This window comes from Rhinolophus sinicus, linkage group LG05 (assembly GCF_036562045.2).
Source record: "Rhinolophus sinicus isolate RSC01 linkage group LG05, ASM3656204v1, whole genome shotgun sequence".
Lineage (NCBI taxonomy): Eukaryota > Metazoa > Chordata > Mammalia > Chiroptera > Rhinolophidae > Rhinolophus > Rhinolophus sinicus.
In genome coordinates, this window is record NC_133755.1 from 176,157,461 (window position 1) to 176,169,155 (window position 11,695).

Genomic DNA, 11,695 nt, shown 5'->3' on the forward strand with positions numbered 1-11,695 from the left:
GTGCTGTACTTTACATCCCTGTGACTATTTTGTAACTGCCAATTTGTACTTCTTAATCCCTTCCTCTTTTTCACCCAGCCCCCAGCCCCCCTCCCGCTTGACAACCATCAGTTCTCTGTATCTGTGAGTCTGTTTCTGTTTTGTTTACTGCATTAGATGCCACATATAAATGAGATCATAGGATAATCCAGGATTGGAACCCGGGGCGGATTGTCAGCCTGCAGGCGTTTGCTGAGCTCCAGTAAGTGTGGACTCACAGGAAGCGTGAGGGAAACCTGCCCGTTCAGGCTGCGGTGATCTGATGGGATCACAGGAACCCCACGTGTCCTGCTCCCTTGAGTTTGTGGAGCCATGGCTGTGAGCCCCTGGGTTGGGGTGGTGTCACGGGGCAGTGTGCTTTGCTTATGATGAAAGAGCAGATTGTGCACTGATTGCATCCTGATACCTTCAGATCAAGGTGATTCAGTGCAGGGTGGGCTTGATTCCTTCAGGTTGTGCGGTGTTGCCTGCTTCGTGACCTGACATTTGAAGAAGTGGCAGCCTTTGAAATTCAGTCTCCTTGCCCAAAGGTAGCAGGCAGCATCTTTGAGGGAACTGGCTCTGAGCCCGCAATGGAAGGAGCCTCGGCTGGGGCACTCGGCCCTCCTGGTGGTTGCCTGCAGGTCACCTCTGGCCTGGGCTCCCTGCTGTGGAGATGAGACTCTTCAGACCCACGCTCCTCGCCATTTGGGAGTGGGAGTCTTGTAATAAGTGCAGGAAGGTGGCCGAGGAATTGCCGCACCGTCATCATTCTCAAACAAGCGACCGGACTATACAGAGAGCAGATTGGTTCCCGGATGAGGGCCTGTCAGTAGGCAGCCGTGCGTCTCCTGAATTCAGTGCTCAGGGAGCCAGAAAAGGGAGCTGCTCTTGGCACCGTCCACTTCCGCCTTGCTTTAACATTTTCTCTGGGAGGGATGGTCAGCCTTTACCCTGCAAAGCAGGCTGTATGTGTGTGCATGTTGGTGTGTGTGGGTGGGGTATGTGCATGCATGTGTGCATGTGCACTTGTATGTGTGTGCATGTTGTGTGTGGGGGGTACGTGCATGCATGTGTGTGCATGTGCACTTGTATGTGTGTGGCATGTTGGTGTGTGTGGGGTATGTGCATGCATGTGTGTGTGTGCACTTGTGTGTGTGTGGCATGTTGGTGTGGGGGGTATGTGCATGCATGTGCACTTGTATGTGTGTGCATGTTGGTGTGTGTGGGTGTGTGGGGGTATGTGCATGCATGTGTGCATGTGCACTTGTATGTGTGTGGCATGTTGGTGTGTGTGGGGTATGTGCATGCATGTGTGTGTGTGCACTTGTATGTGTGTGGCATGTTGGTGTGTGTGGGGTATGTGCATGCATGTGTGTGTGTGCACTTGTGTGTGTGTGGCATGTTGGTGTGGGGGGTATGTGCATGCATGTGCACTTGTATGTGTGTGGCATGTTGGTGTGTGTGGGGTATGTGCATGCATGTGTGTGTGTGCACTTGTATGTGTGTGGCATGTTGGTGTGGGGGGGTATGTGCATGCATGTGTGTGCATGTGCACTTGTATGTGTGTGGCATGTTGGTGTGGGGGGTATGTGCATGCATGTGTGTGTGTGTGCACTTGTATGTGTGTGGCATGTGCGCGTGTGTGTGTGTGTGCGCGCGGCTGTACACGGCATCTCAGTGTTCCAGGGAGGAAGCCTTGAGTCATATCTGGTGGGCTTGTTCTGTGGCCGTGACTCATGATGCAGGAAAACAAAACCAACAAAGTCCCCTCAGTCTACCTAGGAAAAGAAAAAGTAAATATTTGGCTACTGAAGATAAGGCTGATTAATCCAGGGGGTCAGGATGCCTGCCTGTCCTCCCAGGAATGCAGACTGGAAAGAACTGGCTTGTAAACACCTCATCTGGGACTAGAAGATCAGTAAAAAGCCTTTCAGATAAAAGGAATATACTCAGTCGTGAGTCTTCCTACTGTGTCCCTTTCTCCTTACGGTTGTGGGCTTTCTGCTCCCAGCACTCTGTGAAAGGCCTTGCTCAGAGTTGCCAAGTCCAGGAGGTCCCGGGCTGGTGTGTCCTGGCCACTACACGGTGACGGTGGACGCCCTCCTCCCTGAAACACTGCTCTGCATCACACTCCAGCCTCTTATCTGTCTGTCCTCGTGTCTGTCTTTCCACAGCCTACACCCTGGGCCCCCGGGGCAGTAACCCCTGCCCAACCTCTCTCTGTCCTCTGAGAGGCCTCCTCCACACTCATGGGACAAAGCTTTCCTGGCCTGAAGAGCTTCTCTCATTTACTCCTCCCTGTGTGACCAGGTGACATTAAATCCATTGAGAGAGAGAAACTGAGGCCAAAAGTGGTTAAGGAACGTTCCCAGGGTCATTGTTGGGCAGTGGGACCCAGATTGGTGTTGTCCCAGAGCCCACGTGCTGATGTGCTTTCTCTCTCCATCCTGCGTCTCCTCCCGCAAGGACCCCAGATGCTCTCTATTAAAATTACAGCTGTGAGGTGAAGCATCGAATCTCCCGCTAGTGTAAAACCCATGGTCTTTTACCCAGAAAGGAAAGCACAGTCATTCCATCACTAGTGTTTGATGATCAGCCTTGTCCTATCACCTTGGAAACAAAGAAGGTGGTCCTGATGAGAGGATGGGTCACAGAACCAGAATATTTTTGTGTGGGAAGGAAGAATGGAGAAATTTGGAGACATCTTTGTTCTTGCCGCAGGGGTGGGGTCTGGAGTGCTTGGGTGGCTGTCGGTGTTTTCTGAAGCTGGTTCAAGAGGACCCAGGACTAATGCTGCAAGTAGCACTATTAGCTGGTGTTCACTAAAGTGAAGGTAGTAGTTCCATAGCTTAAATCAGACCCTGGGCACTGTTAAGAGTTGCCTTCATAGAGAAATGCTGGCTGAGCTGGTTTCTTTCTCAGCAGTCCGGACTGTGCAGCTCACACGTGCCTCTCAGTGGTTTGCTCTCAACCTCACTGTAGCCAGCTATACCTGTAATAGTTGAAACCACCTGCGACTTTCTTGCATATTGGTCAGCAGAATAACGGAGAGTAGCAAGTTTCTGGTCGTCAATATCTAGAAACAGACAGCAAGTTCTTAACCCAGTGTTTTTTCCCATTGGAGATGAAGGGATAGAATGTCAGCTCAACACTATAGCTACTGGGCTCGTGTAATTCCTGTAGTCCAGGGAGCCTGTGGGTCTAATGTTCAGGTCCTCCACTGTAGAATTACTAATGCATGTGCGATCTGAGTGTGATCTAGCCTCATGGAAAGCTACCCTGTAAGGGAGCAGGCTGGTAAGAAGTGGAAAGGACCAGCGGCATCGCCCGGGCCGGCCCTGCCAGACCAGGGTAGAGTTACGCAGATAAAGGGCAGTGCATCTGAGAACTGCCACAGCCTCCCCTTGTGAAGCTCAGGACTGCACTTTCTGTCCTTTTAAAACTCCCTTGCACGGCAACGTCAGTGAGCCCTGCAGGCAGAAGCGGAGTTGGTACACTCTGGGATAGGTGGGCACGGGGAGAAGATACTAGGAGTCTTTGATGTGTAAGTACCATCTGCTATCTGTGCAGGTGCTATCACACTGGAAGTTTGTGGAAGGCGTGTTGCATGTGTTGACTTAGTGGCATGTTTAAGAACAAGTGGCAGAGGGCCAGGAACAACTACAAGTTCAAGTTGGTTCTTGACGTGTATTGTCAAGTACAGGACTGACTGGTCCTGTCAGCTGCACCTTTTGACTGTAGCTCGTTCGTTTCATTCATTCATTCCTTTTCCACTTGCTCTCTGCTGCTCAGCTAGTTGACAAGGTGAAAACAGATGGCTCTAAGGAAAGTCTACCTTAAATCCCAGAGCACATTAGCTTCTATTCCTAAAATGGGGTGGGGGGAGCACTGCTGGGCTTTTCAGGGAGCTCACTCAGTGGGGCCGTGCGAGTTCCCGTCGCTGCTGCAGACAGTGGAGGCTGGTCTGCAGCCAGCATGCCCGCGAGTGCACTGGGCTGGGCCAGGCCTGGCCGGGGGTCACAGAGTGGCACACCCCGCGTGGGAGAGGAGCCCAGGGCCTGAAGTCCGCTGTCTGCCCTTCGTTCCGGTGTCGGGTCTCAGGCGGCCGGATCCCGTTACCGGCCCAAGACATTCAATTTCACTGAAGAATACTTCCCCTTTATGTTTCCTTGTGGTGCAGACGATTTACATCGATGATGGCGTGTCGTCTTTTGTCCAGATCAGAGGTTCGGTCCCGCTGTTTTGGGAGCAGCCAGGGCTTCAGGTGGGTAATTAAACACAAAAAGCACGTCCTCGTGTGTTACTGTTCACCCTGCCTTCTCTTCTGCACAGCTGTGGCTTCTTGTCACCATGTTTCCAGCGTGGCCCAGTTTCTGGCCTTTCTCCTAACCCGCTTGGATCGAGCTGAGCTGTCAGAGTGTGCCCTCGGGCGTGTGTGTGCGCATGTGTGCGTGTGTCTGCTGTTGTGTACAGAAACGTAATTGTGTATAATTTTCTGACCTTGAGTTCACTGTTGACTCAAGTGACGTGGGAAGTTGTCTGCTGATAAGTGAACCGCATCGTGTAGTTGAGTAGAATTACCTGAAGTTAGAACCCACGGTCACTGTATTGACAAGGTAGCTAAACATGTGTTCTGAGCGTTGTGGCTGTTGTCAAGCGTTGAAAGGGCCGCAGGGCCATGCATGCGGCATGCTTGGCGTGTGGAGGTGCCTGTTGGGGCCACGTGAGACTTGCACAGAGCTTTCTCATGATTTCTAAAAATACACCTTGCTGTCCCAAACAGGACTCTGGCCGGTGCCAGAGGCACTTGGCGTTCTGTCTGCTGGGAAGAGTTCAGGTTGTGGTGCTGTGTTCCAAGAACACATTTGTCGTTAATGGACTGGCCGCCTGGTTCAGTGAGTTCCTCCCCAGGAGGGTCACTGGCTGAGTGACTTCAGATTGCCCGGCACGAGTCCCGATCATCCTCCCTGGCCTGCGGGGACGTTGGTGCACTGGGTCTGCTGGGCCTCTGTCACTTTGGCTCTTCTTGCCCAGAACTCCGTGTGACAGCCATTGGGTTGTCAGTCGGTGACTGAAGAGGCTCAGGGCTATCTGCCAGGTTCTTGGGGTGTGTGACATGCTGGGTCTTTCTGGCCCTTGCCGAGAGCCAGGGTCAGCTGCAGACGCTCTGTCCTCACAATTGTCGTCACATCGGCGGTGGTAATGAACCATGTCAGCTCTCAGAGTGAGATGTATGGGTGAGTGTCTCATTTGGGCTCCGAGTTCTGTGTGTGTGTGTGTGGGGGGGTTGGTTGGAAGCTTTATTAATAGTCAGTCCTTCCATTCGAAAGGAATGATTAAGATGTATGAGGGCAGCTGGTGGCATTGTGTGGTAGCAGACAGAAGCATCCCCGAGGATGATTATAACGTGGAAAATTCCTCTGAAGCGTCTCCCCAAAGAGTGTGTGTTTGTTGAGATATAATTTGCATACCATAAATTTCACCCATGTAAAGCGTACAATTCAGTGGTTTTGGGTGCATTGACAGAGTTGTGTAACCATCACCATAATCTAATTTTAGAACACTTTCATCACGGTTGAGAAACCCTGTCCCCCATTTCCTCCCAACTATCCCTGAGGCCTAAGGAACTGTTCATCTACTTTTTGTCTCTAGAGACTGGTCTATTCTGGACAGTCCAAAAGGGTTTTTGAAACTTGGTTTTCTTTAGATTTGGAGTTTCCTTCTGAAACTTGTGGAACTCTGTCTTAAAAAAAAAAAAAAAAAAAAAAGACAAAGAGAAAATGAGTGGAGTACAAAAAGGGAAAGAAAGAGACCAAGTCATGTTTCACGTAAAAACTTGTGAGAAATCCACAAACTGGGGGGATGCTCATGATGGATTCTTAGAATTTGGGAAGGATGCTCTGAAATTCATCCATCTCACCCCCTCACCCAGTTCTGGGTCCCTCTCCTGGGATCCCTGAGAGGCTGACCTCCAGACGCTGAGCTCCAAGCCACAGCTTGGGCCATGATTTGGGATGGCTGCGGCTTCCTCCTCACCGTGCGCTCTGTGTCCCGATTATACAGCCCCAGGGTACGTGTGATGCCTCAGAACTTCAAGGAGAAGTCTCCTGCTTCTCCCTTTCTCCATTTTGTCTTCTCCAGGGCCTTGCAGCTGCTTACTTTTGTCGTCCTCAGTCATATTTCTAGGACTCTCCACATTCTGATCTCCCTCTTCTAAAAACAAAGCAAAACTCATTTGTCGTTCCCTCTTCAATTCTGATCTGTATTGTTACCCTCCCTCTGCGCAGTCTAACCTGCCGTGGTACAGCCGTCCATCAGTCTGACACGGGCGATATTCGTGGGACCTGGTGGCTCACTTTTCAGCAGCTGTAACTCCTTTTGGATCATAACACTTGTGCTTCTCCAAAGCTTGCATGGTTCCTTCAAAATAAGTGTCAAAAGGCTTTGTGTTCATTAATCTGATTGAGGATTTGCTGACCCTTGGGTCTGATACCCATGTGTGTCCTCCAACTGCGTCCGTCCATCATCAAAGAAAGATTAGGTCGTCTTCATAAGGGACCAGCAGGGCAGCTTTAAATGATGGTCTATGGTCTCTCCCCATGAACTATATAAATGGCAAGCCTGAGGATTGATGCTGGTGGTGGTTTTCAGTTTGGAACTCTTTCCCTTCCTACTTTACTTAGGTTCGATTTGGTTTTCTAAGGGCAAATGTTTTTGGATGAATAGCTTGCATTTTTAAGTTGCAATGTTCCATCCTCTTGGGGCTGCCCCAGGGAACCTATGGGCCCTGCCAGGGATGGGGGATGGGGGGATGGGGATGGGCAGAGAGGACTGTGGGATGACGATTTGTCTGCGAGTTTTCACAGGAATTGTACCTTTGTTAGAAACTCCTAGATCCTGAGGCCATTTCTAGCAACAATGTGCCTTTAACAATTTCATCTTTACCATGTAAATAGGTGGTACCATTTATAAATAGCCACATTGAAATTTTACCCTTATAGCTAACTGCTGTCCTGGTATAGTTAGTTATAGAGTATACAGAGGGTGCCACAAAAATGTATATACATTTTAAGAAAGGAAAAAAACTGTATTAAAATTGTAATACTCAAGATATACCGACAACAAAGACATATACAAGTCACGTTTGACTTCTGCAATTACAAGAGGGGCTCGAAGTGGTTACTGTGAGCGTCATTTTAATCCAGTTTTTTCCTTTCTTAGAATGTGTACACTTTCCTTGGGCACCCTCTGTATTTTGTATACACTGTTAATCTGCTGAAAACTTGCCCCCCTTGTCACTTGAGAGTCTTCCTCCCTGATAACAGGCACATCTAGACACATGTCTTGCGAAGTTGAGTTAGGCCTGTGTTTTGAAGCCTCACAGGGCTGAATGGGCTGCCGGAGGAGGGGAAGCCCGTGAGCCCCTGCACAGCCCCACCTTGTCCATTCTCACGTCCGCCCTGTCAGAGACTGTCAGCCGAGCTCTTGGATGCTTGCTGCTGTCTCTGCTCATGTGTGTGTTGTTACCTTTCTTTGTTCCAAAAGGTGAGATGGCTTGTAGAACAGCAGTTTCAAAAATAAGGAAGAGGTCAGGGTGAGGGGGACAAAGTACTTGGAGTGAAAATGAACGGAAGCCAAGATAAAGCTGCACACCCGTTTCGGGCCCTGGGTCTTGCCTGCACAAAGATCCTGAGCTTACAGCAACCCCCACAGAAACAAGATGGCTTATCACTGATTCAAAGATTAAACTTGGAAGTTATGTGGCCTGGGTTCCAATCCAAGTGTGTGGTTCCCACTTAGGAACCATATACTTTTGAAAAGTTCTTATCTAAAAAAAAAGCCCAGAAGTTAGCTTTGCTAAGCCTTAGTTTACTCTTCTGTAAAGTGGGATTAATGATAACCTCAAAAGGGTATAGAGAAGAATTACGTATAATGTAGATTAGAATTTAGCACAGTATCGAGAACGTAGAAAGCACTCAGAATGGTAGCTATTAATATTATGAATGACATAAATTATAACATCTAGGAGACAAAAGCACAGTGGCATTAGGAGAAGCTAACTGTTTGCGTCTGGAAAGTGGAAGAAGAGTTTCCACGTTAGGCTCTGAGAGGACACTGTGAGGTACGGTGACCCTGTCCTTGCGTCTCCTCATACGCAGCCCAAGGGCCAGTCTCCTAGGCTGCCCCATGTCCCAGCCCTCACAGATACCCCGTCCCACAGAGGCTCCTCTGTGGGTCCATGCGTATGGACCCTGCCATCAGATACAGCCTTTGGGGAGGAAGGGACAGGACATGACGTTGTGTGAATAGAGCCCCTGAGAAAGGCAGCTGTGGGGAGGGTCAGCTCACCCAGGCTGAGGGGCCGGGTCTGAGCTGACTTGGGAGGGATAGGCTGGAATCCCCAGGCAGGAGGGCAGGCCTTGCAGAAGGCACCAAGGATGATGCAGAGGTCCCGGCACATGCAGAGAAGTGAGCTGGCCTGGCTGCCTGCAGTGGCAGGCATGGGGCTGGCGGGAGGTGAGCCTGGGGAGGCAGGCAAGAGCTTGTATGTTCTGCTAAGGAGGTTACATTCCCCCCCAGGAGCCGCTAAAGGAGTGGCTCCAGATTAGAATCACCAGGCCAGCTTAAAACTTCTGATACTCGGGTCTGCCATCCCAATTAAATCACAGTGTTGGGGGTGGCAGCCAGGCATCAGTACTTTCTGAAGACCCCTAGCTGACCCCAATGTTCAGGAAGACTCGGGTATGCTGAGAAACCAGTTTCCTGAAGGCCAAGAGGGAGAAGTTCTGATTTGGAGCATCAGCCCGCTGCTGTGGTATAAAGACTCCCATCACGGCCAATTTCCAGCTACCAGCTTGATGTCCCTGAACTTGGAGCTGGGAAAAGATGCTCAGGCAATGGGCTTGTGAGCTGGTAGGGGCTGGCTATACCACTGGACCACAGCACTGAAGGCTTCCAGGGGTGGGCGACATGATTACACATAAGTGTGATAGGTTTCAGTTTGGAGGGAGAAGACTGAAGGTAAAGACACCAGGTGGGACAGTTTCGGCTTCCAGGGGAGAGATGCCCCTAGGGGAGGGGCACTGGGTGCCAGGAGAGTCACAGACGCCCTTTGTGATGTGGTTATGGGACTCTCTCAAATGCTGGTGTAGACTCTGCTCTAACTAACCCAGCCAGGCATTCTGGAGACGTTGGTTATTCTCGTGGCCGGCTAACTCCCTAGGTCTGTGGTTGATAGGATTGAACTGGTGACTTCAGAGACCAGACAGGAGTGATTGTCCAGGTGTCCGCCTGGCCAGGGGGAGGGTGTGGGGGACGGAGGAGGGGACAGTGCACAGTTCCAGTGTGCTGGTGCCAACAGTGGCTTCATTCCAGCCCCTGACTGAAGCACCTTCTTGAGGCTTCAGACACATGGTGGCTTCAGGACTAGGTGACCGCCAAGAGAACAGCTGCAGGTCAGGGTTACAGGGGGACAGAGGAAGAGGCAGAGCCCAGGGTGGGGGGAGGCCGGGCGTGAGGCCTAAGGCATCCAGACTAAAGAGCTGAGGGAGGAAGGGTGCCCTCCCGAGAGAATGTCTGCCCAGGATCCTGTCCACTTGAGGAGGTGGAGGGATGCAGCCTGAGGCCATGGCCCGAGGAAGCAGCCGTGGGCAGGCTAAGCCTGGTCACAGAGGACCCTGTGGCTGTGCAGGCGTGGACACGGCGCCCTCAGCTGCTCATTTCCTACTGCGTCGCCCTCACAGGCTTTGCAACCTGAGCAGCAGGGGATGGGGGAGAAGGTGAGTAAGTCGAAACCAGTGCTTCTCGTTCTTTAATGCTTTAGTGCATGTGTGTGCACGCACACACACACGCGCGCACACACGCACACGCACAGACACACGCGCACACACACGCACACACACGCACATGCAGGAATCACGGGGGAGGCTTGTTAAAACAGATTTCTGGCCCCTCCCCTAGAGGTCTGAGGTGGGGCCCAAGAATTTGCCTTTCTCACAGGCCTCCCTGGAATGCTAATGCTGCTGGTCCAGGGACCACACTTGGAGAAGCACTAGTCAGGGATCTTTACTGCCCTGGTCATTCACTGGGTGGTGCCCTTGACTTCTTCGCGTTCCCAGGTGGTTTGCGTCAGCAGTGACGTTGGATCACTGCTGTAGGGACAGGATATGCGTATGTTGGTCCTGCCTCGCCCCACCCACGCAGATGGGTCTCCAAGACTGGGGTGAGAGAGACAAGCCAGAGGCATCGGAAGGGACGAGCTCTGGCCCAGGTGGGCTGCAGATAGCCATCTGGACCCTGCGTCCCTCTATTGTGGCATCTTGGCCTTACACTGCTTGCTCTCAGCATGTAGGGGCACAGTTTCCATCAGATAAATTTGCAACTGTTATACAGACTTGTTAAAAACCTGGAAGTGTGTTTGTGTCTAGGTCTTGCCACAGAGCTCCCAGTTGGGCGGGAGTCACTCAGGCAGGGAATTCAGGGTCTCCCGTCTCTTTCCGGTCTCTCCACCGTGTTGGCGCGGGTGGCAGGGTGTGCTCCCCAACTCAGTCCTAGACTGCTTATGCGATTTGTAATGGGACTGAGGTAATTTTTATAATGCAAGGAGTTTAGAGCCCACAGATGGGACACTCCTGAGTCCAGTCATCCGTCACTGAAATCCCTACCTGTTTAGAAGAAACGTTGATTGGGCTGTGACTCAGGGAAAGACAGACACATCCAGTAACAACTGTCACGACAAAAAAAACAGGCCTCTGAGCCCTGCACCCGTGTTTTTCTTGTCTCCCCTTACTGTGTTCCCATGGGAACGATTCTAAAAACAGCTGCAGCTTATCCCTGAAGCCGGGGAGACTTCTTGTGATGCCTGACGGACTGATAAGGAAGGAGCAGCCCCCTCTCCTGGGTTTCAGGCCTTGGGGATCTCTCCGAGCGTGGCTGAGAGGAACAGAGGCCTGATTTCTGCAGGCACCTTCCTTGTAAATTCAGAAAAAAGACAGGAGCTGACTTGCCATAAAGTGCAGGAGGGAGCAGTCGTCTCAGAACTCCGGGGCTGTGAATGTTTTTGGAATTAAGCATCTCATTTCCTCAGCCAGCTATTGACGGCCATGGGGAAAAGGAGAGCAGAATAAACATCCCAGGAAAATGAAGGCATTTTGCTTGAGCCTGTCTTCCCAACTCCCAGAATGTCTTAGACCGAAGGGGTTTGGGTACTGTATTTGTAGAGTCACTTGGATGGACAAATCTAATTCCAGTAGTTTCTAAATCTGTTGCTGAGAAACCAGTTTTCTGGATGGGTACTTTCCTCGTGTGTGAAGAGGGTCACACACATGCATTACCTACCGTGTGAAGAGCTGTAGAATAACACTTGGTAGGTAGTCATAATAGCGATGCCTGACCGCATGGATGAACCTAGGGACACCGCTTTTATAATGCTCAATAAGAGCAAACCTAAACAGTACACTTGAAGAAGCTTTTTAATCTTGAAATAACTTCAGACCTACTGCAAAGTTGCAAGAGCAGTAGAGAGAACTGCCCCGTGTCCTTTACCCAGATTCACCAATAGTCACCATCTTGCCACCGACCCATATGCTATTGTTTACTTTCTGGGCCACTTGAAGGGAGGTTACATACATCGTGTCTCTTTACTTCTTAGTACATTAGAACGTTTCTCCTAGGA

At 50.9% G+C, this 11,695-nt stretch overlaps 1 protein-coding gene across 5 annotated transcripts in view; it reads left to right on the forward strand.

Annotated features, from left to right (window-relative positions):
* The window catches only part of SYNJ2 (synaptojanin 2), a 94,121-nt gene that overhangs the window by 42,308 nt on the left and 40,118 nt on the right, over nucleotides 1-11,695 (forward strand). For 4 of the 5 annotated variants that reach the window (XM_019749359.2, XM_074333750.1, XM_019749342.2 and 1 more), the window contains one exon: nucleotides 4,202-4,285. The exons of the other annotated variant lie outside the window; for it this stretch is intronic. In XM_019749359.2, coding sequence (XP_019604918.2) covers nucleotides 4,202-4,285 — 84 coding nt within the window. The remainder of the gene's footprint in view (nucleotides 1-4,201; nucleotides 4,286-11,695) is intronic. 5 annotated transcript variants of the gene reach the window in all.